The sequence below is a fragment of the Lepidochelys kempii genome, chromosome 7 (genome assembly GCF_965140265.1).
Source record: "Lepidochelys kempii isolate rLepKem1 chromosome 7, rLepKem1.hap2, whole genome shotgun sequence".
In the NCBI taxonomy this organism is placed as follows: Eukaryota; Metazoa; Chordata; order Testudines; family Cheloniidae; genus Lepidochelys; species Lepidochelys kempii.
Window position 1 is genome coordinate 21025952 of NC_133262.1, and position 25460 is coordinate 21051411.

Here is a 25460-nt window from a genome sequence, read left to right on the forward strand (position 1 = left end):
GGGCTCAATCCTGGAGTCCTTACTCAGGTAATTCTCCCAGTGGATGTCAGCACAGAAATAGGCTGTGGATCTGTGAATGCAACAAGGGCCAAAAAGCAGCTGCACAATTTAAACAAAGGTTCAAAAGTAAGATTAAAGTTCATGTTTTGTGTTAAGAGGAAAGTCACAGGAAGCATATTTGTTTGTTTGTGATGTTTGAATGGGAAGAGCCTTAGCCACTCTGGTTGTTGTTGATCATGGTGTATAAAAGCCAGGTAGAAGAGAAACCTTATTTTCTCCCTGCTATTATTATGTAGCACAGCAAAATCAGTAGCAATATTGAATAGACTGATATATATTCTGTTTAAATCTGTTAAAATTCAGGAACATATAATAACAGGAACCTATGTGGGGTGGCATCCTTATTGCTATTATGGATAACAGCTGTTAACAGAAAGAGAAACTGGTCAGGAGTGAGGTACAGTACTATCTAGAGGTGTGACAGAGAAAGCTCCCAATATTCAGTTATGAGATTATAGACAGGTCAAGGCACAAATCATGGAATCGCTACTCAGACAAATCTCCTTTTGAAGTCCAGCAGCCTTACTTTGCGTGGAAGGCAATGTGACTTTGGTGTGTGCAAAGAATGTAGGACTGGACCAAAGGTATCCCAAAATGTTAGCAGAGCAGCTGCAAAAAAAAAAAAAAAAAAAAAAATTCAGAGAATAAACAGCAAAATGGTAAATGATTCATTATTCAGGGAAGGAGGGAAGAACCAATGGGACTTCACAGTGTGAGTAGGTGTGTCGCCTGGGGTGTTTGTCCTCAGAACTTGGGAGACATGTTTGCAAAAGCCACAGGGTGGGCTGTTCTCTCTGAGGTGATCTCATAGCTACTGCACATCCCAGGTGCTTACACACCTCCCTCTCCACTTCTCATTCCCCTTGAACCAGCCTTTTCTTCATCTCCTATTTTCCCAGCAGACATGTCTAGCCTGGAGGACATTTGTGGGGGGCTTCCACTACATCCCCTGCCAGAAAACAGAGGGCGAAAGAAAGGAGTACCTCATGCTCCTGTGAGAACCCCCAACCTCACTGCTCAGGAAGAAAAGGTAACATGGGGTTTGCGAGACCAAGCTTCCCTTCCCACCAGATACCAGCCATCCAAAGCAGCAGGGCTTCTGCCTCAAATGCTCCGCAGGGTTTGGCAGCCAAAGTACAAGGCCACTAAATAAGTTTCCTTGTGGCTTTAATATCACGGAGCTGTCAGCTAACGGACAATGCCGTGGGGACTTGTCTGCTTTCACCTCATTGCTTCTCCCCAAAGAAAAGCTTGAGACACGTCGGTGGGGCAGTGTGGGAGAAGCTTGCACAGAACTTTTTGGTGCTTTCTGGGGTAAATGGGACTTTAGGCTCTGTAGCTGTCAATCTAGCACTTTTCACTGGACATTTTATGAGCATCCCCTTTAAAAAAAAAATCCCTCGTGTATGCGTACAAGGTTTAGCCCACAAAATTGATCAACACAAAATATGGAAGCTCAACACCTGTTTACTAACCATCCGCATACATTCCATTTTGGTTTTGCATTTTAAGATGTTACAGGGAGAAATATATTTAAAAGCCTAATCAGAAACGTCCTGGTGTTCTCTGCTGAGGCACAGACTTCTCGGGTTTGGGTTAATGATTTGTTCTTGGTTGTGCAATTCTATCTCTTTTTTTTGTTTGACTAGGTAGCTTGCACTGTTAGGTAATCGTTAGGCTCAATCCTTATTAGAGATTTTTAAAATTTTAACAGTTAAAAGGTTACATTAAAACAAAAGTCAACAGGAGTTTTGCGTGTTCAAGGGCAGCAAGTGGGTTCCTTAATGGTCTGAAAGGCCATCTTTCATCAGATAATAATAGCAATAATAATATAACATTGTACTCTTCCCCCCCACCCCCCATGCTAGACACACAGGGACACATTCACAACTGATGAAAGTAGGCACAACTCCATAGACTTCTTTGGTGTTACAACCTGCTTATGTGAGTGTTGAATTTGCACTTGAGGTCAGATTCTTTCTGTCCATTTCCACAAGCAAGGAGGAACCAAAATAGTTAAAAACCAGCTAGGGTGGAGGTGTGTATCTGGGGAGACCCAGATCTCAGATCTCTCCCTAGGTCCTTGGGACTCTATGGAAGCCCCACTTCTAAGGATTGAGACACCAGGGGTATTTGGAACAAAAAGAGAACAGCCATGAGAGATCTAATTAGGAATTAATGCTGCTTTGAGCAACATTAGTTACTGAGGAATGCTCTCCTCGGCTATTACAGCACAGCCATGGGATGGAGGTGGGGGAATTAATGGTTCCGTGGCTCTTGAAGGAGCCATGCTGCCAGGAGGAGGGGAGATCAGTGGAGCTGCTGTGAAGAAGCATATGGTCTCCATAGATGTTCCGAGATCTCTATGGACCTACAGATATTCACCTTTTAGCAGGCCAACCCCTCCCCACCACCTCCCATCATGGAGAGATCCTCACCCTTGTTCTCTTATGAGGCAGGAACTCTATGAATGGAAACTAGTACAGTTTCCTGCCTGCCATAACCGCACAAGGAAGATAATATGGATCATGGGCTCCACATTATTTCCTCAGGTCAAGTATTTTCTGGGAACAAACCCCCGTGGAAATTGGTTTAGTCCCAATCTGGTTTCCAGCATCCTACCCTATTCTCTCCCCTCCTTATCAATAACAGTTAATAAAAGAGGCAAAGAGTCCTGTGGCACCTTATAGACTAACAGATGTAACAGAGCCTAAGCTTTCGTGGGTGAATACCCACTTCATCGGATGCATGTCTTGGAAATTTCCAGACGCAGGGATAAATATTCAAGCAAGAGTCAGGCTAGGGATAACGAGGTTAGTTCAATCAGGGAGGATGAGGCCCTCTTCTAGCGATTGAACTAACCTCGTTATCCCTAGCCTGATTCTTGCTTGCATATTTATACCTGCCTCTGGAAATTTCCACGACATGCATCCGGCGAAGTGGGTATTCACCCACGAAAGCTTATGCTCCGATACGTCTTTTAGTCTATAAGGTGCCACAGGACTCTTTGCCACTTTTGCAGATCCAGACTAACACGGCTACCCCTCTGATAGTTAATAAAGGGTCAGGCTGGTTGTGAATCTTTTATTGGCCTGTTAAAGATTTAAAAGCTTCCTTTCTGATTTATTTGGCTTTTAATCCTCCACCTTTAAACTCCTAACAGGTTTAGAGTCTCAGCTGGTATTTATTTGATACCTGAAAGCCCAAATCCCTTCCATGCTTAACAAATATAGTCTTTCTACAAGGTGGTTTCAAAACCTTGAGACAGGATTTCAGCCTTTATCAGTGATGTGTAATGCTGGGACTATCTGGAGATTTTTCTTTGTGTGCAATGATACATTTATTTTCTAATAAAAATAGCTAATGAGCAAAGGAAAAAAGTAGTCCAGCGACTCAGCTGGTATGGAGTCAATGGAGCTATACTGACTTACACTTGCTGAGGATGTTTATATCCCTTGGGGCTAAGTTTTTCTGTATTTGCAATAATAATTCTAAGCCATTGCAATGTTTGTTTTCGTGTGCCTCTGTTTCTGGTAATAATATAAAGCCTTTAAGTGAGATTTAGAAAAAGCCATGTGTCTTGGGGCTTGCTGACGAGATATTCAATTCTCCCTACCTTACAATATTTAATCTCCTTCAATAAACCAAACCATTTCTGAGGACCTATTTTGTTTATAAGTTTCCTGAGCTCACTTGCTTCCACTTTCATGGCCGAGTGCTTGAAACAGCCATATCCTCTGTCTTTCCCTCCCCGTCTCAGAAAGCTCAAGCTTTCTGCTCTTCAGCTTCCATCTGTCAAGCTAAACATTCTGCAGACAGAAAGCTTTGATTGGAGTATCTTTGCTAGTAGTTATAATGTAATAGGCATGGGTCAAGAATTTCAAAAATAGGAGCTTGAAGTGGCCTCTTTTGAGAAAGTGCAGAGCCCCCCAGCAGCTCCCTTTGACCTTGGTGGAGAAGTGGGAGGACATTTGACCTCAGTGGGAACTTCTGGTTGATTAGCATTTCTGAAAATCAGGCCACTGAGTTAGAAATCCACATATGGAAGGAGGAGTCTAACTCTAGGGTTCTGCTTTTGAAAATCTTAGCCATAAAGAACACAGCTGGACTTTCAGAACCCATGTGGAGTTAACAACAATGGCCAATCAGAAAGATCCACTTTTACTTCTAAACTGAGGTCATCTGTATTGGATGCTATTGAGAGAGAATAACACATGAAACCCACAATCTCATTTTTACAATCACTTTTCAGAGAATAATCCCTCTATAAATGCCTTATAAACACCAAATCCAAGAAGATAAATGGGAGGGAAAAAAAAGTTAATCTCATTGTTAAAGAACAGAACAAGGAACCAAGAAATCAATGTGACTTTGGGTGTCACTTCTCTGGGCTTCAGTTTCCCATCAGTAAAATGTGATAGTGACCTACCTCCCAAGGAGGTTGTAAGGCAAGAAAAACAACCTGCTAGTGGAGTGCTTCAAAATGAGAGCAAAATATTAGTCATGATCCACCATGCATGTCTAAGAAGGAAACTTTGTGTCAAGTTCTTATATTGTACTTAGGTGACCAGCTTGAAATACTCTCAGCAAATAATTAGTTCAAGGTGGGGTTTTCAAAAAAAGTCTAAGTGACTTAGGAGCGTAAGTCCTATTGACTTTCATGTACACTTTCAGTGAGATCAAAGTCTGATTTTCACAGGTGTTGAGCACTTGCAGCATGAGATGAAGTCAATAGGAGTCGTAAGTACCAAGCATCTCTGAAAATCATCCTCTTCATCTTTTTCTCTGCTTGCAGAATAGTCACAGGGAAATTTTGATTTCCAGAAATGCATTTATTATAGATGAAATTCACTCATGTGCTAAGGTCTAGCACAAGGCTCCATATTTTGATGACATAGTGGGATTTAAGTGATGTAGAGGGCAGGAACATACAGAATTCAAGATATGCTGCTTAGTTGTGATTGGTCACATAAGTCACATGGTATTGCTTATCTTCCCTGATTGGACACACATACAAGCGCTTTTGGTGTCAATACTTTCATCTGAGAATTCACTTTGGTTTCTGCAAATACAAGCACATGCAACTTTGGAATTCGTTTGCATGAATGTTTGTATTACAAAACTCAATCACTTGGATGCTTTTGGAAAGGGAACACAAATAGGGCATAAGGTCAGCCAAAAAAAGCCAAGCAGATAGTCACAAAAATTTTTTCACATCATTTGCCCAGCTCTAGTATTTACTTACATGTTAAACTGTTTGAATTTGCCAAGCTGTATTTGTAGATTAGGTAAAAATATCCCTAGCAATCCTATTAGACTACAAATAATGCAGGATATTTATTGAATAACTCTAGCCAGGTTAGAAAAATAACATTTTCATTCCTCCAGCACTTGATAGTCAACATAGAACACAGCCATAATTCCAAATGTTGCAATATTTTCCCTTTTCCTGTTACACATTTCCCCCCTGGCCACACACACACACATAGAATTTTATCCCAGATAATTGTATTTTATTTTTAAGAGTGTGTGTGGCATTTCTCTTATTTGAAATTCTCCAAAGCTAAATTGTTGTAGTTATGGCTGATTGCAGCTGTTATGTCAACTAACAAAAACACCCAACCATATCATATATTAATTATAGCTGGGATTTTTGTGTTAGCTAGTAACATGCTCTTGAAAAACAACTGCTTATCTCGGTGCTGGAGGGGTAGTTAAATTTGAAAAAATAATTTGCATTTTCTACATCCAGTGAATGGAATTTTTTTCTCTTTTCTTACTGTCGATAAAATGGCAAATTCCAGCCCCTGGATTTTATTGGCCACATTCTTAGCTGGTGTAAATGGTCATAGCTCTGTTGACCTCAAAGAGGATCTGACCCTACGTGCTCAAAAGCAAGCATACCTATGCCAGGAACATTTTCTTACATAGTCATCGTCTTGTCTTTTCTGGCAGCCCTTGTGGATGCTAGTTCTCATTGAAGCCTGTGGGAGTTTTGTGTGTTGAAGGCTTGCAGGCTCAAGTGGTGAGCTAGCTGGAGAACTCTAAACCATAAAGAGCAAACCATGGCCCATTGAAGTCAACTAGATTTGCCACTGGGCCAAGGCTTGGGTTTTGTATGGCTTTTAAGGGTTTTTGCCAAAGTGTCTTGTCTCCCCAGAACAATTACTATGCTGAGAATAAATAGGTTGAGTCTGTGGGTTTTCACTGTTCTCTGTTCTAAGCACCATTATTCCCATATTGCACTACTCCAGTTCGCATTCTCTATAAATTATCTGCATCCATGACTCCCTCATGCAGCCACTAGAGGGTGCTGCAAGTGCAGGGTATATGTGCTGTATTCTCCCCTCTCCAAAACAAGAGTCTCCCCCATGGTGAGATGTTGTGATCTCATCAGATCTTAAAGCAAACTATATCTCCACTCCCTACAAATCACCCAAATGAAGCTATTAAGTTAAATATGGTTTGAGACTATCTTCAGCGGAAAGCAGCTTGGATAGTGCTGCCATTTATAATGCAAGTGGAAAATCTTTTTCGTGACCTTTGTGTGCAATTAGCCTTTTAAAGGTTGTAAAATCTTTGGCCTCATTATGGCTCTAATAGACCAGAATGTGGAATACATATTGGCTACACGATTTAACAAAATGTTACATAAAGATAATAGCATATGCGTATCACCTTTCATCTCAAAAGATACCAATGTGCTTTGCAAACTATGGGCAACATCTCTGCAGGCAGAGGGAATACAGTGCCTTAGCACAGCTTCCAGAGTTTGATTCCATGTGCAAGAATCAGTTTAATATGAAAATACACCCACCACTGTAGAAAATTGTAGCAAATGCATAATAATGCATAGCAACACACTCTGCAATAGCTTGGGACGAAAAGTGATGAGAATACTTATCCAACTGGAACTTAGGCAGGAAGACTCTTAGGCAAGCAGCATGTAATGTGAATTTGCCCTGACACAGGGGAGAAAACCCTACTCTTATGGAACGTGCCATGAGATCTTCAACGCCCACCAGAGCCCAGGACCTCATTGTTGTCATTTCTGAACAATAGCTCCTTTGGCAGCACAGCGCCCCCTAGCACAACAATGGAGATTGGTTCAGTACTGATTTACAGGAAAGAACACTACTTATGTCCAAAGCCACCTCCTGCAATTCCTGTTGTTTCGGGCTAGATGTGCTGAACAACTGAAAATAAAATAACTCCACCAAAATATAACTTTAAATAACCTTATCAATTCATAATTTGATTTTCTCACTGATGGAACAGTAACAAATATCTGATAAGTATCAAAAAGAGTATGTGTGATTTGCCTAAAATCCCACCCACCTGTGATTAATTTGGAGTTTAAAATTTCACATAAAATATACAAAATTTTGTATGATTTCTCTCACTCACGTTCATTTAGGTTTATTCAAATGTTGGACGAAATGGCTTTATTCATTCCAACAATTGATTTTCCAGTAATTTCAAAATGCTGCATGTTTTACACATTTTATATGTTTTCCTTTCCTGAAAAATAGTCTTATTTTTTCACATTTTTGTTCAAAAACTGGTCCATTTTTAATTGAAATTGGTCCTGGTTTTGCCTAAATAATATGAATACCTTAGCGAGGCTTTCTGTGAAAATTAGTCCATTTTCCAGTTTGTAAGGAATGTGAAAAACCTTGAATTTACATTTCATTATGAGGATTTCACAAACATCTAGTGGTTACTTTTAATGGGAAAGATCCTACAAGAATCCACTATCAAGTGTAGGTATCCTGCTATGAGTATACTCTGAGTGAAATTTATCTTTATGCAGAGAGCCCGAACAAGACCTATGCATCACTTAAATCCCATTAAAGTCCTATTTTGAGCAAGCCTTCTGCATATAATTTTGCGCATAACAAATTGAAACTGCCTCATGTCTACTGGATTTTTACTCCCTCTGTGGGATTGTTCCTAAAAATTCCACCATCATAACTTGACTTACAGAAGCAAAGAACAAATATAAAGAAAATGTGAACATTTTCTTCTGTATAGGGTTAGAAATGATGGGCAAACATCTTTAGAAATAACTAGGTACACAAGTATTTATGGCTAATCTTTACTTAATTTACATACCATACTTGCATTAAAATTAATGGGAATTACATATGCACATTGAAAAGATAAAAAAAAGACCAGAAATTGCACCAGACTGCGAATGGAATACTGCACATCATGGTGTTATGGTTATTTATTGAACATCTGTGCGTAGCACCATATGTCTGAAATTTTACCAAAAGTCTGAAGACATGGTTGCTGCCTTCGAGTTGAGCTGAAGCTTGTTCTACTCCCTATTGTTGGGTTTGTTTAATAAACATCTTAGAGGCTCAGATTGTCTAGCCCAATCTAGTCCCTTTGTGCCACTCCGGAGGTGCAAAGGGGCCATAAACTGGCTGCATCCCCACAGTTAAGGCTTCCCCTGGCCTCTGAGAGCCCTCAACTTGTTTAGAGATAGCAAAGCTGTGTCCTGTACCACTGCCTTCCTGGCTGAGTGTAGTGGGATGCTGGGGGCAGGAAAGGAGTGGCCAGAACCCTACTGCCCGGTTATCTTCAGCTGGCTCCTTTGCTGTCCTCCTCTCCCTCTACTGCTGTGGTTGATGGAGACTGGGCGTAGCAGAGAATCTGAGCCAGAGTATTTTTCTGTTGTGCAAGGATTAGGATGAAGAAATATCATCGGAACTGCTCAGCTTTCTCACTTCTTGGGTCCTTATTCTTTTAAGGGCAGTAACCTTGAATACTCTTATGATCTGGGCAGGTTTCCCATCATTTCTCATAAAAGCTCATGTTGTTATGATAACCACCCACCTCGTCACCTTCATTTTACCCTTGCCGTTTTCTTTGACAGCTGGCTTTGCAAAATGCTTTGCGTTATTTCCCACCCGAAGTCCACAAAGAGCTGGCGCTGGAATTTGCAGAAGAGCTCAAGCTCTACGGCCACATATACATGTACCGATTCTGTCCAGAAATTGAGATGAGGTAAGGCTGGGAGGGCACTTTTCAGAATTGCAATCAGTTGCCACTGCCATGCTTGTTGTACTCTGGATATGAAATTCACTTCTGTGCCTAGGGCTAGCCCAAAGCCTATGCCCCAGTGAGGCCCCGCTTACACCCATCTCGAAACAGTGTCAAGACATATTAATGACCTGAATCAATCAAACAAATAAATATTGTGCCTTGTATGTAATTAGAAATCAGTAGCTTTGTTCATATTGAGCCTCAGTCATAGTTTTGGAATGCTACCCCATAAGCTGCATAACCGAGGTTCTTCATACTCCGGGCTCTATATTGCTCTCTAGCTCCACAAAATTCCCCTTGGCATTAGTGAGCATTCCACTGTCCAACCAGGGAAATATTGTGGGTGGCCACGAACTAGGCCCTCCCCTCTCTATCTCTGATTATACTGTGCTCCTTATTTAAAAGCAGGTCTACTCTGGAGACATTTACTTTGGGCTCTTACATCATCAGTTCAAGCTCCTGGAATGGTTGTAAAACACTTGGGGTGAAATTCATCTCTGTGCAGAGAGACTGCACAAGGCCTATGCACCACTGAAGTCTGACACATGGCCACATTCAGAGGTCCTTGTAGTGTTTCACAAGCATCTGAAGTACAGTCCCAACTGTACGAGCTCTGAATAAGTCTTATATGCACTGCAGCTTGTGCTGAAGCTGAATTCGGTTGGCTGGCAAAACTCCTCGGTTATTATTGCTAGACTGTAGATTTCAATCCAGAGACTGCTGGAATGTTGAAGCCAACAATTGGTGAATCAGAGGGAGAGGTCAAATGCCCTGAGTGGCTTTGGATCCACCTATTTGAGAGACAGGCTCTCTCCTCATGCCACATAGGAGAGGCTTCAGAGCTGGATCCCCCTTGATTTAAAAGAGAGGTAGAGCATTCTCCATGAGGGGCCCTCAGCTTTGGAACCTGCTGCCTGAGCCTGATCTGAAATATACTAGACCTGTTAACATTTGGAGAGTGCTGTAAGGGGCAATACTTTACTCAAGCTTTCAGAGAGGGGCAAAGGTTTGTGGAGCAGAGCAGTTTTGTTGAGGGCCTGCTGGTGGGTTAGCTGTTGTTTCTAGTCTGATTAATTGTGTTCTAATTTGTGTCAGACAAGGTCATGTTTAATATCTTAACAGAAATCTAAATAAATAAAACAAGTAACTATAAAGCACTCAGATTTGTGCAGACAACTGTGTCTCCAAGCTCTCAGCATGAGACTGGGGACAAATTCTGCGGACCTAAACTAAGACAAACTGCACGCTAAAGACAATGGGAGTTTTGTCTGAATTGGACTGCAGGATTGGACTCTAGGTAGCACAAAGCACTGAACACTAAAAAGTTGGGGACGAACTTGCCCTGACTGGGATTGGATTAGATGGCCCACCAGATCATTTCCATCTCTAATGTCAATAATTCTTTGATTGCATCAGATACTTTTTATAGTGTGTTTATTTTTCGTTTTCCATTTTTATAACAGTTTCTTTGAATCTCAAAAATAAAAAGTCTGTTCTTTTCCACCTGGCACACTTTGTTTTCATTTGTTTATTTGTGTTTCCTATGGAATGTGGTTCAGCGTGCTTCTGTTTCATTAATATCCTTGTTCACATAGCAACATTCTTTGTGTTAGCAGATATCAAAGACCAGGGATTGTATGGTTGCTTATGAAACCAGTCCCCTGCACTGAGGCAGGACTAAGTGTTATCTAGACCATCCCTGACAGGTGTTTGTGTAAACTGTTCTTAAAAACCTCTAATAACAGAGATTCCACAACCTCCCTAAGTAATTTGTTCCAGTGCTTAACTACCATGACAGTTAGGAAATTTTTCCTAATGCCTAACCTAAATCTCTCTTGCTGCAATTTAAGCCCATTGCTTCTTGTCCAGTCCTCAGTGGATAAGGAGAACAATTTATCACTTTCCTATTTATAGCAACCTTTTACATCCTTCATGTCCCCCCTCAGTCTTCTCTTCTCCAGACTAAACAAACCCATTTTTTTTTTCAATTTTTTCCTCGTAGGTCATGTTTTCTAGACCTTTAATCGTTTTTGTTGCTCTCTTCTGGACTTTCTCCAATTTGTTCACATCTTTCCTGAAGTGTGCTGCCCAGAACTGGACACCGCACTCTAGTTCAGGCCTTGTTAGTGCTGAGCAGAGTGGAAGAATTACTTCTTGTGTCTTGCTTACAACACTCCTGCTAATACATCCCAGCATGATGTTCTCTTTTTCTGAAAACAGTGTTACACTGTTGACTCATGTTTAGTCTGTCATCCATTATAATCCTGGATCCTTTCTGCAGTCCTCCTTCCTAGGCAGTCACTTTCCATTTGGTATTTATGCAGTTGATTGTTCCTTCCTACGTGGAGTACTTTGCATTTGTCTTTATTGAATTTCATCCTGTTTACTTCAGACCATTTCCCCAGTTTGTCCCGATCATTTGAATTCTATGCCTGTCCTCCAAAGTACTTACAATCTCTCCCAGCTTGGTATTGTTGCAGACTTTATAAGTGTACTCTCAATGCCATTGTCCAAAACACTGTTGAAGATATTGAATAGAATCAGACCCAGAACAGATCCCTAAGGGACCCCACTTGATATGCCCTTCCAGCTTGACTGTGAACCATTGGTAACTACTCTCTGAGTATGGTTTTCCAACCAGTTGTGCACCCACCTTATAGTAGGTTCATCTAGACTATATTTCCCTAGGTTGCTTACAGTATCAAAAATCTTACTAAAGACAAGATATATCACACCTACTGCTTCCTCCCTTACCCACAAAGCTTGTTACCCTGTCAAAGAAGCATATTTCATTGGTTTAGTATGATTTGTTCCTGACAAATATATGTTGACTGTTACTTATCACCTTATTATCCTCTAGGTCAGTGGTTCTCAACTCTGGTCCACCGCTTGTTCAGGGAAAGCCCCTGGCGCGCCGGGCCGGTTTGTTTACCTGCCGCGTCCACAGGTTCAGCCAATCGTGGCTCCCACTGGCCACGGTTCACTGCTCCAGGCCAATGGGGGCTGCAGAAAGTGGTGTGGGCCAAGGGACATGCTGGCCGCTCTTCCCGCAGCCCCCATTGGCCTGGAGCGGCGAACCGTGGTCAGTGGGAGCTGCGATCAGCTGAACTTGCGGACGTGGCAGGTAAACAAACTGGCCCGGCGCGCCAGGGACTTTCCCTGAACAAGCGGTGGACCAGGGTTGAGAACCACTGCTCTAGGTGCTTACAAATTGATTGTTTGATTATTTGCTCCATTCTCTTTTTGGGTACTGAAGTTAAGATGACTGGTCTATAATGCCCTGGCTTGTCCTTATTCCCATTTTTATAGGTAGGCGCCATATTTGCCCTTTTCCAGCCCTCTGGGATCTCTCCTATCCTCCATGAGTTCTCAAAGATAATGGCAAATGGCTCAGAGATCTCTTCATCCACTTCCTTAAATATTCTAGCATGTATTTTGTCAGACATCTAACTTGTCTAAGTAATTCTTAACTTGTTGTTTCCCTATTTTAGACATAGATCCTATCCCATTCACACTGCTAATCTTTTTGGCGAAAACTGAAACAAAGAAGGCATTTAACGCTATGGCCATTGCTGCGTTTTCTGTTATTGTCTTTCCCTCCTCATGGAGTAATGGGACTACCTTGTCCTTGGTCTTCCTCTTGCTTCTAATGTCTTGGTAAAATCTTTTCTTGTTACCCTTTATGTCCCTAACTAGTTTAATCTTGTTTTGTCCCTTGGCCTTTCTATTTTTCTCCCTACATGCTTGTATTGTTCTTTTATTCACTTTTCAGTATTGACCTAGTTTCCACTTTTTATATGACTCTTTTGAGTTTCAGATCATTGAAGATCACCTGGTTAAGTCAGCGTGGTCTCTTACCGTACTTCCTATCTTTCCTACAAATTGGAATAGTTTGCTCTTGTCCCCTTAATAATGTCTCTTTAAAAAACCGATAATTCTCCTGAACTCCTTTTTTCTGTAGACTTGCTTCCCATGGGATCATACCTACCAATTCTCCCAGTTTGCTAAAGTCTACCTTCTTAAAGTCCATTGTCTTTATTCTTCTGTTTTCCCTCCTACCATTTCTTAGAATCCTGAACTCTATCATTTCATGATCACTTTCACCCAAGCTGCCTTCCACCTAACCTCTTCCTTGCTATTTGTCAGAATCCAGTCCCGAACAGATTCTCCCCTAGTCGCTTTCTCCACCTTCTGCAGTGAAAAGTTGTCTCCAATGCATTCCAAGAACTTGTTAAATAATCTGTGCCTTGCTGAATTATTTCCATAACAGATGTCTGGGTAATTGACCACATCTATGATATCACCTCTATCTTAGTGCAAAGTGTATACAACTTTGATATATGTATCCAGTAATCTTATGTTGTAATAAATTATTTTAAAGTTACCCAGTACTTGCTATGTTATTCCCACAAACAAACGAAACCCTGTGCATTTTTTAAAAATGACTTTCCTTCTAGTTTGGCTGTGACTACAAGACATTTTCCTCTTTATCCTGCAGAATACAGGTAAACAAAAGGAAATATACCCAAGGGATGAGAACAGCTGCTAAATCTACACAATACACATTTTCAGTCTTGGGTCAGAAGTTGGTCAGCCAACGTCTGATCAATGTAACTGGCAGGTTTCATCCGAACCTTTCCAGATTAAACATCTTTCTATATGAAGCAAAAGCCCAGCCATCAAGGGTCTGTGTGCAAATAGAAGAAAGATGGTTTAGACATGTAAAACATGCCACGTTATCTTTCCTGCCAGAATGACCTTCCAATGGCCATAACAACTTTTCTGCTTGTGGAACAGGAGGAAGCAAAACAGTGAAACCTTTTTATAATGGTTACACTTTCTAATATTATTTGATTTGGGTTAGCCCCTAGAGGCCCCAGACCTGTTGTACTGTGCCCTGTACAAGCATATAAGAAAAAACAGTCCTTGCCCGGGAAAGCTTACACTATGAGGAGATATTTAGATGTCTTAGAACAAATTGGTGGGAAGGAGAGCATAGGGTAGCAATTAGATAATTACAGTAGTTAGCCTTGAAGAATAATCTTGCTCTGAAAAGTGGCTCTGTAGAAATACCAGTGTGGGATTCTATGTACATTATGCCTCAATGATTTCTGGATCAAAAGAAAATGTGGGTGTTTTTTCCCCTAACTGCCAGCCTTGCAAACTCAACCTAGGAATGGAGAATCAAGCTGGAGTCTTTTCTTCTCAAGCATGAGCAGAAATAACAGAGGTGGTGCAGGCCAAACTATGCCACCAGTGAAACCTTTCAAGCCCCATTGTCTTGTGCGGAGTTGCACAGATATAACTGAGTGGCCCTGTAATTGGCGGAGTAAACAATTCAGGTGATGGGGCACCAGAAATATCCAGCTGTCTTTGTGCTGGTTCTTCAGGGCTCTCAGGAGTAATATGAACTTGCTTATGTCAATCAAGTTAGATCCCACTTGTGATTAATTGATTCAACAATTAATGGTAGAAAAGTGCTGAATAAAACTATTTGCAAATATTCTTGGATTAGCTCTGATCAATCTCAAATATGTTAACTCAATTTACAGAAGTCTTTTCAGGCATGGGCTGTGTTTTGTTTTATTTTTTCTTTCCTTATTAATCAATATCTGCAACTCTGGGAAGTTTGGTGGCAGTTAAATATTTCATTGCAGTTTTTTTCCTTCTCTTTACATGTGCTTAAGCAAAATCCTCCCTAATGTCTGTGTGTGTTTGTTTCAGAGCTTACCCCATAGAGGAATATCCTTGCAAAACCAAATCAGCTGCTGCAATAATGCACATGATCATGAATAATCTGGATCCCTCCGTGGCCCAGGTAATGTAACATGGAAATAAAGGGATAGAAATTATTCACAGAACAGGAGCAAATCTACAAGTAATTCCCTCCGGATATGCTCGCATATAAATGGAGTATTTTAGGACCTGTGCAAGGTTTATGCACCACTTATTCCCATTTAAACCCTCAGTATAATGATTAAATGGGAGTGAAGTAGTGCTGCATAGACCTTGTGCTGGTCCTCTACACAAGGGTGCATTTCCTCCATAACATCTGTAGAGCTGGCTTCTATGTATGTTAGTTAAACCGGCCATTTTCAGTATCTGCAAGAGAGTGTATGTACAGCGTGGCATGCCAAAATGATACTTTCTGTGGGACTGATCCTCCAAGGGTTCCTGAGCATCTCCTGGGGGGACTGAGGGCCAGCCACTCCCTTTGGCTTCAGTTGGGCCTGAAAGCACACTGTGTTTCTCAGGGTAGGGATCTGTGTAGGGCTTAGGCCTGCCAGTCCCATATGCTGTAATCCTAATGACTTCAGTGGGAATTATGCATGCAAGAGGCATGCAGGGTTTTTAGATGGTAAAGCTATGATTTTTATAAAGACCTTATCACCGACCACAATATTCCTCAGAGTTTTCAACTCCTGTTGGATCACTCTGAGGTTGAGATGGTGACTACTGGAGTCCCTTTAACTATTTGACCGTTTTTATTAATTAGGCTCTGATGTCATGGGAGTCTGGAGTACTGGCTGGCATCTGGAGACCCAAGGTGTTCAGTTTGGCTGTGGGGAGGGGAAGGGATTTTGGTTGTTCAAATTAACAGGCCTCTGTATGTCAGTAAATATAGTAAAAGTATTGTCTCCTCCCTCAAAGAAGCCCACAGTGGAAGCCAATGAGTCAAGAAAGCACAGCAAGATGATCTCATGGAGGTTATAGCTCCCCTCTTGTGGGGAGCTGGGGGGGCTGTGGAACTTGGAGGGTGATGCTTCCTTTCCCCATGGATACTGGGGATCTGCAGGCAAGAGACATCCCACCCCACCCCCATTCCAATCAATGTGGGCAGGAGCCATACACATAGATGGCCACCCTTTGAGTGGCAGGGCTGGCTCTCATTCCACCTAGTGGTATGGTTCCTCTTGCAGCCATACTGCTATTGGATGGGTGCTCCTGCCGCTGCCACGCCCACTTCCCCGTAAAGCAATAATGTTTTTGATTTCACTTGTCTTCCTTTCCTTGTTCTTTTCGATTCATTGCTACACACACTTGTTGTGCCTTCTCTATTTAGACTGGAAGCTCCTTGGGGAAAGGACCATCTCTCACTATATATTTACAGAGCGACTAGCGCAGCGGGGCCGGACTCTGATTGGGGCTGCCAGGCACAACAAATTAATCAGGGCTCAATCCTGCTCCCATTGAAGTCATTGACTTTAATGAGAGTAGGGTTAAGCACTCAATATCTTATGTCCTCAATATATATCAAAAAGTAGATGTTAACCCTTTCTGCATCTTTGAAAGTGCAGCATGCATCTCAGAAGCAAGATCGCTCACACTGACTTTAAGGAAGCTTTTTGCATTGCCTGCCTAGTTAAAAGAATAGCAGCCAAGGATTAATTTTTGTAATTTGGCATATAGGTAACCACATTTTTGCAATAATTAATAGCCCTTATTCTAAGGGAGAGATTACAATCCACTGATTTGCTTAAATTGTCACTTTTACTATGATACTTTCTGGTTTCAAAAGTCAAGAGAATGTTGATGCAAAAATATAACGAGTTGAATTTAACATTAAATTAATCTCTGGGATTGTTAAAGGAATCATGCAGAAATGTTGCAGGAAAGCACTAGTTTTAAAATCATGAAAATGTGCCTTTTTTAGTTTCCCCAGGAGCTTGTAACTTACGGAGGAAACGGACAAGTCTTCAGCAGTTGGGCTCAGGTATGACATTGATACATTTGCAACCAGAGGTCTTGTGAAAAAGTAGATCAGATTCATATTTCACCCACCGGAACTCCATTCTGCTTAGGCAGAGTTTGTGACAAATTCTTGGCAGTCATTGTCTCGTAATATTCCAAAACATCCCGTCTGAGTAGATGAATCCTGAGTTATGAACTGTAGAGATGTACAGAGCTTTATTTAGTGAGGAGAGGACATGCTGCCAAATAGGAATGTTGTGACGACAATTGAGTATTTTAAGATAATTTCTTTTCTTTCTATCGTACATTTGCATGCGCCTCTGGTTTGTTCACATAATTTTAGAGGCAAATTGAATCTTAATATGTAATAAGGAATATTTGTTTGTTTCTACTAATTTCACACTAGTTTGATAACATGCAACTTACTAATAATGACTTAAAAAGCACAATCTTGAGTCTGTTTCCAACAATATCAAAGAACAGCTGAAGACATTTCATAATTACTAGCTGACCATTTCTTTGTCCAGTTTAGCTTCAGTTTTGGTAACATTGAATTATATCTCCTTTGATAAAGAGGTGTGGTCGAGGCTTGAGTCTAAATTCTGGGGCTGGAATGTATAATGGATCCTAAAGTCCAAATCTGAGACCTAGGGTCAAGGCCAGGTTTGCAGAACACAGAGGAAGACACGCACATTGCCCAAAAGCTCAATAATCCTGAGACATAATGTCAATTCTCCACTAATGTACAGATACTCTTCTCAGGCCATTGTCTGTGGGAGTTTGCTTTCCCAGCTAGATGAGAAGATTTCAGAAGCATTAGGTGTTATTCTACTCATAGAACAAGCGTCTGCATACTATATGTTGTCCCCATTCTTCCCAGTAATGGCATGCAGTACAGTGTAGTTGTCACACAAACACTTTGCAAACACTGAAATTTGCACATAAAAAAACATTTCAATGAAATCACTGACATCAATAACATGGGTACTCGGTTACATCCTATACAAGGGCAATTTAGTCATTCAGAACCAGATTGGGTACAGTTGCTCAACAGGGATGAAGTGGAAGAACATTCAATGAGCAGCTCTCATGTGCCCCTATGGACAGCAGGGCACAAATGCAATTGCTGTGAGCACAGAAACTGCCCCCTCCATGAATCTTCTGAGGCACAAGGGTACTACAAAGGGGGCAGAGAAGTGAAAGGAGGAGTTGGGGCTATAGTCCTTCCTTGCTGCTGGTAGAGCTGGACAGGTGTGCAGACAGGAATATGCTGCATCCCCTGGAAAGGATGTAGCATCAGGCATGCACCTCCCCCTGCAGACTGGAAGATCTAGTTGGAATTCTGGCTCTAAAGTCCTCCCAGAGCTCACCTGAAGATGGTGCACGTTATTCTAAGGCTTCCTGTACCTCTCACAAACAAAAATACCCTTAAGACAGAAATGCATTGGGTCAGATGTATCCCTGCTGAAGCTTCTCTGACTTTGGTCCCTTGTTTGTTTTTCAAAAAATACATTAACTTACAGGAGTACTTGTGGCACCTTAGAGACTAACAAATTTATTAGAGCATAAGCTTTTGTGAGCTACAGCTCACTTCAAATTTGTTAGTCTCTAAGGTGCCACAAGTACTCCTTTTCTTTTTACGGATACAGACTAATATGGCTGCTACTCTGAAACCTGTCATTAACTTACAGGTAGGGGAATATGAATGATCTTGTGGTTATGGCACAGGTCTGGGAGATGGGAAACCTGGGTTTTATTCCCAGTTCTGTAACAAACTCCATGTGTGACCTTGGGCAAGTCACTTGTGCCTCAATTTCCGAGCCGATAAAATGTGGATTGTAGTCCTTACCCCCACCAGGGGCTTTTTGAGGGTAAATTGATTATAAATTACTTGTGAGACCCTTTTCCTGTTTTAGTGTGAACAGCACCTCCAGTTAAATTAGATGCATGCATGTGTCTCAGAGGCTGGTATGCCTCAGGGCAAATGTGAGACAACAAGGTGAAATGCAAGCAACACAAAATTTGATAACACTCTGTCCTTTCTCGATTTCCAGCTGTCTTGTCCAAATTAGATAGAGCTGTGAACTGCAGGAGTTTCACTGCAGAACAAACAATGCTTTTTTGTTCCTGGTTACTTAGAGTAGCAATCGGATGAATGATTGGGTTGTAATAGGAACACTTTGTTCTCTGTGTTCATGTCATGAAATCAGAGTGCTTTTTTTTTTTTGCCATTGCAAAATTTATCCTGAAAGTGCTGACATCATCTGCACAGCCCCTTGCTTTTTCCAAGTAGATTACTAAAGAAAAATCCATTTCTGGTTCCAAATTTCCCTCACTTTAGCCCCACCAGCCTCAAGACTTAAAATTGTGACCTGGGCTATTCTTTTCCACCAAGAAGGCCAGGATGGGTCTTGCTTTAGAGACAGTCATTGCTGCTTGCTAATCAGCCAGAAAGATGGTGGTTGTACATAAAATATAGCAAAATGTGACTATTTTGTGTGTTTTCAGTCCATAATCACATTTTGAAAATTCACTTGAAATCATATGAACGTTCTGTGGGAAAATAATGGACTTGTGTTAACTCTGCAGCCAGTTTATAGACTAAGGGACAAATTTTGCTCTCTAGTGTACTTCCAGAGTAATTTTGCAGATGATGTTGGGAATTTTTTTTTATATATCTGAATGTGTATCAAGGACCGTATTTTCTTTTATCAAGAGTTGATTTTTGTTTAGGACGAAAACTTCTTTCACCTTCTAGTGCCAATTGTAATCCAGATTTATTTCAAAGGCGAGAAGCCGTAGGAGACCTTGCAATCTTGAGATTAATGAGGTTTGTGTGTGTTTTCGTAGCTGTTATTTTAAAGAGAAATTTTTAGCATTTGGCCTTGGGAAGATTTTCAGAAAAGTGCCAGAACCAAATGGCTGATTTCAGGTTAAAATCAGGACAATTCAAAAAATGATCCATTAAGTGCTAGCAAGTCATTTCTGAGTTTTGTACTGGAGAAAAATACTGATTTTTTTGCTGTTCTTTCTGGAGCTCATTCAGAATGTTCTCACTAGTAATGTATGTGTTTGCTGTTGAGCAATGTCCTTCTAATAGACCTTATTAAAAGTAAGAATGTAGCAAAAGTTCTGGTTGATTTTCTATATATAAATACACTATGTTAGCCACACAGCTGTTATTATACTAGAAACTTAAGAGCTCTTGGAAGACAGATCATTGCAAGATAGAAACAGATTCACTAGTTTTCCTTTGCTTTAATTTTCAGTTCTGGTTGGTGATGCACTATTTGTCTGAGATGACAGAAGAGCAAACTTTAGTGATGTACAGTGGACATCCTTTGGGCCTCTTCCCCAGCCATCGGTATGCACCTCGATTAATCATCACCAATGGCATGGTGGGTATTATCATCTCATTCTGTTTGCCTCATCTTAGGCTGTTTTTAAACTTATTCCTTATTAGATTATCATTACATGAATAAAAGAAAACGCGTAAGTCCAAATTCTGCCTCATTTATTCCAGTGCAACCCTCTCTACGTCAGTGGGGTTGCATTGGGATAATTAAGGGCAGAATTCTGCCTTCATCAGATGGCCATGTTTTTCTGTCAGAGTTAGCCTAGGGCAGATTTGAATGAGTGACCTAGAGGTGGTTTCTATGTTCCATTGTCAGTCTTCTAAGCCATTCAGTCCTCATCTCTTCATATCTCCCTACTGTATGTTCCACTCCGTGCATCCGATGAAATGGGTTTTAGCCCATGAAAGCTTATGCCCAAATAAATTTGTTAGTCTCTAAGGTGCCACAAGGACTCCTCGTTGTTTTTGCTGATACAGACTAACACGGCTACCATTCTGAAACCCATTTCTTCATCTGTTATTCACGTGGACAGGTAATTACCTCTGTAAGATTTGAAAGCAGGTAAGCTGCATGACAGATGAGTCACTTTTTCCATAATATTAGAACATATGGAGCCAAAGCCCCCTTCCTTACCCTTGGGATTAGTCCCATTGATGTTCATTGATTTACTACTGGCATGAGTAAGTCTAGCAGAATTTGGCCTGTGGAATAGAACCATTGCTATGTTCCAAAGCTTTATTTTTTTCTTTTTAGGTTATTCCCAACTATTCCTCCAGAGATGAATATGAGAAAATGTTTGCAATGGGAGTTACAATGTAAGATATGCTTCATTATTACTCCTGTTTCAAAGGTTTGCAGTCTTATATTAACTAAATCTGAGTTAGAGACCAGTTACCTTTTGATTAAAATTTCTAATATAGATGAACTTTAACTGTGTTCCATCACTAAAGTAAGCTCCTGATTCAGCACAGCACTTAAACATATGCTTAATTTTAAGCATGAGTGATCCCATCTGTGCTCAGCAAATGATTTAAGCACATACTTAAGTCCCATTGGAACTTAAGGTTAAACACATGTATAAGGACTCAGCTGAATCAAGGTCTAAAGCCTCAGTCATGACCAAGACATGATATTTTTGATATTTTGGGAATAAATAATGTGATTGCATTTTATTTTTTCATTGCTCATCCAGTTTATGGAGCAGGGGAATTGTTCACTCAGTTATCCAAGAGTTTGCATGTCATGGTGAGAATTAATAGTTGCAGTGCTGTGAAAGTCAAGGGGAAGTAGGTGCACATAAATAAGGAGCACATATGAAAGGGGTTAATATGGAGCATGAATATGGAGGTTAGCATTCTCAAAGGAACCTAGGCGAGTTAGGAATCTAGGGTAAAATTTTCAAAAGTACCTAAGTGATTTAAGTACTAAGTTCCACTGAAAGTCAAGTCACATGTACACTGCAAAACCAAAACCAAAACAACTCTCTGCAGCAAGTCTCAAAGCCCAAGTCAACTGACTTAGGATTGCAGGGCTTGTGTTGCAAGGCTCGACATAGCCATGTAGACGTTCCTGCTCGGATTGGAGCACTGGCTCTGAGACCCTCTCCCCGACCTGGTGTCAGAGAGTCGGCTCCAGCCCAAGTGGGAATGTCTACACTGCTCTTTTTTAGCTCCATAACACAAGCCCAGCAGCCCAAGTCAGTTGATCTGGGCTCTGAGACTCACCGCAGTGAGGTTTTTTTTTTTTGCAGTGTAGACGTCTCCTAAATCACTTAGGTGCTTTTGAAAAATTTATCCTCTGTTTTCATTGACTTTCAATGGGGATTCAGTGTCTACATCACTTCATCAACACTGGGAGTCACAGCCAGAGTGCTTAGCCCACATAAAGCCATGTTTCCATTTTACTTGTCTGTGCTGCAGCTGTGCACTCCCAAAGCTCCTTTTATACCCATATTTGACCTTCTTGCAATAAATAACCAGCTTTGGGCTTCTGAGGTGACTCTGCCATTGAAGTTCAGCACATGGAAGAGTGGCGAGATATTGCCATGGTTTCCTCTTTTTGATGGTGCTGGATAATCACTTACTCATAATGCAGACAGGATTCAGTTAAATTGTAAACTTGATAATATCAGGTTTTCTAACAACAGAGAACATAGCCACAGACAATATTGTTTTCATTTTAACCTTATTCTGAATTGAATAAAATGGACATCATTGTGTTCACTTCAACTGATAGGTATGGACAGATGACAGCAGGGAGCTATTGCTACATTGGACCACAGGGAATTGTCCATGGAACTGTGGTAAGAGATTTGGGGAGGGTTGTCTGCATTGTCATACATTGTCTGCGAGACAGGTGGTGGGTGCTGAGTTGATATCAGGATGCTCCTGACTACTAAAGGAAATGAGTTTTGCCACCTCATTAACAGAACTTTAGCTCCCCCCAAACTCTTCAAATCAGAGATGGAATCATGATCCAGAGCCATAATTTGAGAGTGTCTAGATCCAGGGTTTTAATCTGGGCTCATCTCCAGTAACAACAGGTAAATTGGCTGAACATGCATTGTCCTAGTACCTAGTACCAGTGATGAGCTGCTAAAATCTTAACAATCGGTTCCCTCCTCACCCCACGAGGGGGTCGTGGACTGCCTCCACCCCCCGGGACCCCTGCCCCATCCACTCCCTTCCCCTGTCCCCTGACTGCCCCCAGAACCGGGCAGGAGGGTCTCGTGGGCCACTGTAGTGGGTGCCCACCGCGCCCTGCCCCTAAGAACCAGAGGGACCTGCTGGGGGGCGAGGTGGGGAGTCCCAGAGGTGCTTACCTGGGGCAGCTCCCAGGAAGCATCCGGCAGGTCCCTCTGGCACCTAGGGGCGGGGGAGCGTAGCTGAGGGGGAGCAGGGGGAGCAGCTGCTCCCCCCCCACCGATCACATCAAAAGTGGCGCCTTAGGCACCGACTCCCTGGGTGCTCCGGGGCTGGAGCACCCACAGGGAAAATTTTGTGGGTGCAGAGCACCCGCCAGCAGCTCCCTTCCCCGCGCCTGGCCCCAGCTCACCTCTGCTCCGTCTCTACCTCCGCCTCCTCCCCTGAACGCAGCGCCCCGCTCTGCTTCTCTGCCCCATCCCACCCCGGTTTCCTGCGAATCAGCTGTTCGTGCGGGAAGCCTGGGAGGGCTGAGAAGCAAGCGGCGGCTTCGCACTCAGGCTCAGGGAGGTGGAGGCGGAGGTGAGCTGGGGCGGGAAGCAGTTCCCCTGAGCGCCCCAGGTTACCTGCTGCACTCCTTGCACTCCCCCCCCCGGCCCCAGCTCACCTCCCCTCCGCCTCCGCCTCCCTGGGCCTGAGCACGAAGCTGCCGCCTGCATCTCAGCCCTCCCAGGCTTCCCGCGCGAACAGCTGATTTGTGGGGAAACTGGAGGGGGCGGAGAAGCAGAGCGGGGCGGCGCGTTCAGGGGAGGAGGAGGAGGCGGAGGCGGAGCGGAGGTGAGCTGGGGCGAGGAGCTGCCAGTGGGTGCTCTGCACCCACCAAATTTTCCCCGTCAGTGCTCCAGCCCCGGAGCACCCAGAGAAGTGGAACCTAAAGCACCACTTTTGGCCAGTTGTTAAATTTAGAAGCCCTTTTAGAACCGGTTGTCCCTTGTGGGCTTCTAAATTTAACAACCGGTTCCAGCTCACCACTGCCTAGTACATTGAATGTAACTTGTTCTTGATCCCTCATTTTATTTAGTATTGAAATACAGTATTTTGTTGTCTGCCAAATTCTTCCTGCATAGTGTCTCAAAATCCTGTCTAAAGATTTGTGTGCACAGATTCTGTAACCCATGAGTATATCCACAGACTCCTTCGGATTGAAAGGAACCTTTAATTAAAATGTATTCCATTCCCTGGCCTCATGGAGGGATTGATTCTGGCATCCCTAAACCATCCATGAGATTTGGATGTCTCTTGAACATGTTCAGGATCAGGAATGATGAGTCTACAACCTTGCTCAGCAGCTTGTTCTATTCTTTAACCATTCAAATAGTTTCTCCCGATATTGAATGTAAATGATCCCTTAAACCAGTTACATTGTGTTTCAAGCATTACATTTTTGCAAAAGGCTGGGAAGAGCACTTGACCCTCCTAAAAACACCAGTGTCTTAGAGTATCTTAACCAATTCTACTTGTAAACAAATGTAGGCTTAACAAATACCTAATCAATGCAAAAGTACAATAGAGATACAAACATGTTAAATATCTTTAAATTTTCAGGATTTTAGGGACAGGGGTTACCAATGATTGCTTTGTTCTGCACTGTGTGTTAGCTAACAGTGCTGAATGCAGGTCGTCGCTACTTAGGCAAGGAGGACCTGGCTGGGAGGGTGTTTGTCACCTCTGGTCTTGGAGGGATGAGTGGTGCTCAGGCTAAAGCTGCAGTCATTGCTGGATGTGTGGGGATCATTGCTGAGGTAAGACCAACACCTCTTTGTTTTCATTCTGTATTTCCTTTGCAGGGTTCCTTTATACACTGTCTCAGATCTCTCTACTCTCTTGGGGCTTGTTCCTCATTCCTTTCAGTTTGCCTTCCTGTGCTAAACTCCATTCTGATAGCATCTACGCCTGCTCAGTTATAAAACTCTCTACCCCACAAATGTGTAACTGGCAATAATTGTGTCAAACATGCAATTTATGTGATCCTCATTAAAAAAAATATTCTCCCCCAACAGCTGTGTACCCTTCCCATTACTTATTATAAGCTCCTCTCCCTTCCCTAAAGTCCTCCACCCTCTATAGTTTGTTTTCAGTTCCCTGTATTTAATTATAAGCTCCTCAGAGTATGGACCTTGCCTTTTGCAAAGTGCCAGGTACATGCCTAGTGCTATTTAAGTAATAAACAATCATTCTCTAAGTGAGCCAGTTTTTAATGTTGGGGATAAATTCGGCCCTAGTATAAATAGGCCTAACTTCAATGAACTTGAGTGGGAATTATGCCCTTTTATACCAGGACTCAGTCTGGCCCAAGGTATTAAAACAGGGGTGAGCATAATAGGGTTAATGCATCTAGCAGCCTCATCAAGAGTTATAAGAGAGCCTAATGGTAGACTCTCCCCAAATGTACGGACCCTTCCCAAATCTCTTACGACAGTTCTGTGGACTATTCCCTGTGGTCCAATGGAGCAATAGCTCCTTGCTGTCACCTGTCCCCTACCTATCACTTTCAGTGAACACAAAGATGTCCCTTTTATTCAACTCAGAATAAGGCAAAAATGAAAATAACATTTTCTGTAGCTATGTTATCCGTTGTGATCAAGTTCAAATCTTA

At 42.1% G+C, this 25460-nt stretch overlaps 1 protein-coding gene across 4 annotated transcripts in view; it reads left to right on the forward strand.

Moving 5' to 3' along the window:
* The first annotated feature begins 841 nt into the window (after nt 1-841).
* UROC1 (urocanate hydratase 1) overlaps nt 842-25460 on the forward strand; it is a 66146-nt gene continuing 41527 nt past the window's right edge. For 2 of the 4 annotated variants that reach the window (XM_073351320.1, XM_073351323.1), the window contains exons 1-8: nt 866-1090; nt 8945-9075; nt 14839-14932; nt 16769-16828; nt 20076-20204; nt 20916-20977; nt 22398-22464; nt 24463-24606. In XM_073351320.1, coding sequence (XP_073207421.1) covers nt 965-1090; nt 8945-9075; nt 14839-14932; nt 16769-16828; nt 20076-20204; nt 20916-20977; nt 22398-22464; nt 24463-24606 — 813 coding nt within the window. In that variant the 5' untranslated portion in view covers nt 866-964. The other 2 variants (XM_073351321.1, XM_073351322.1) reach the window with 2 other exon arrangements.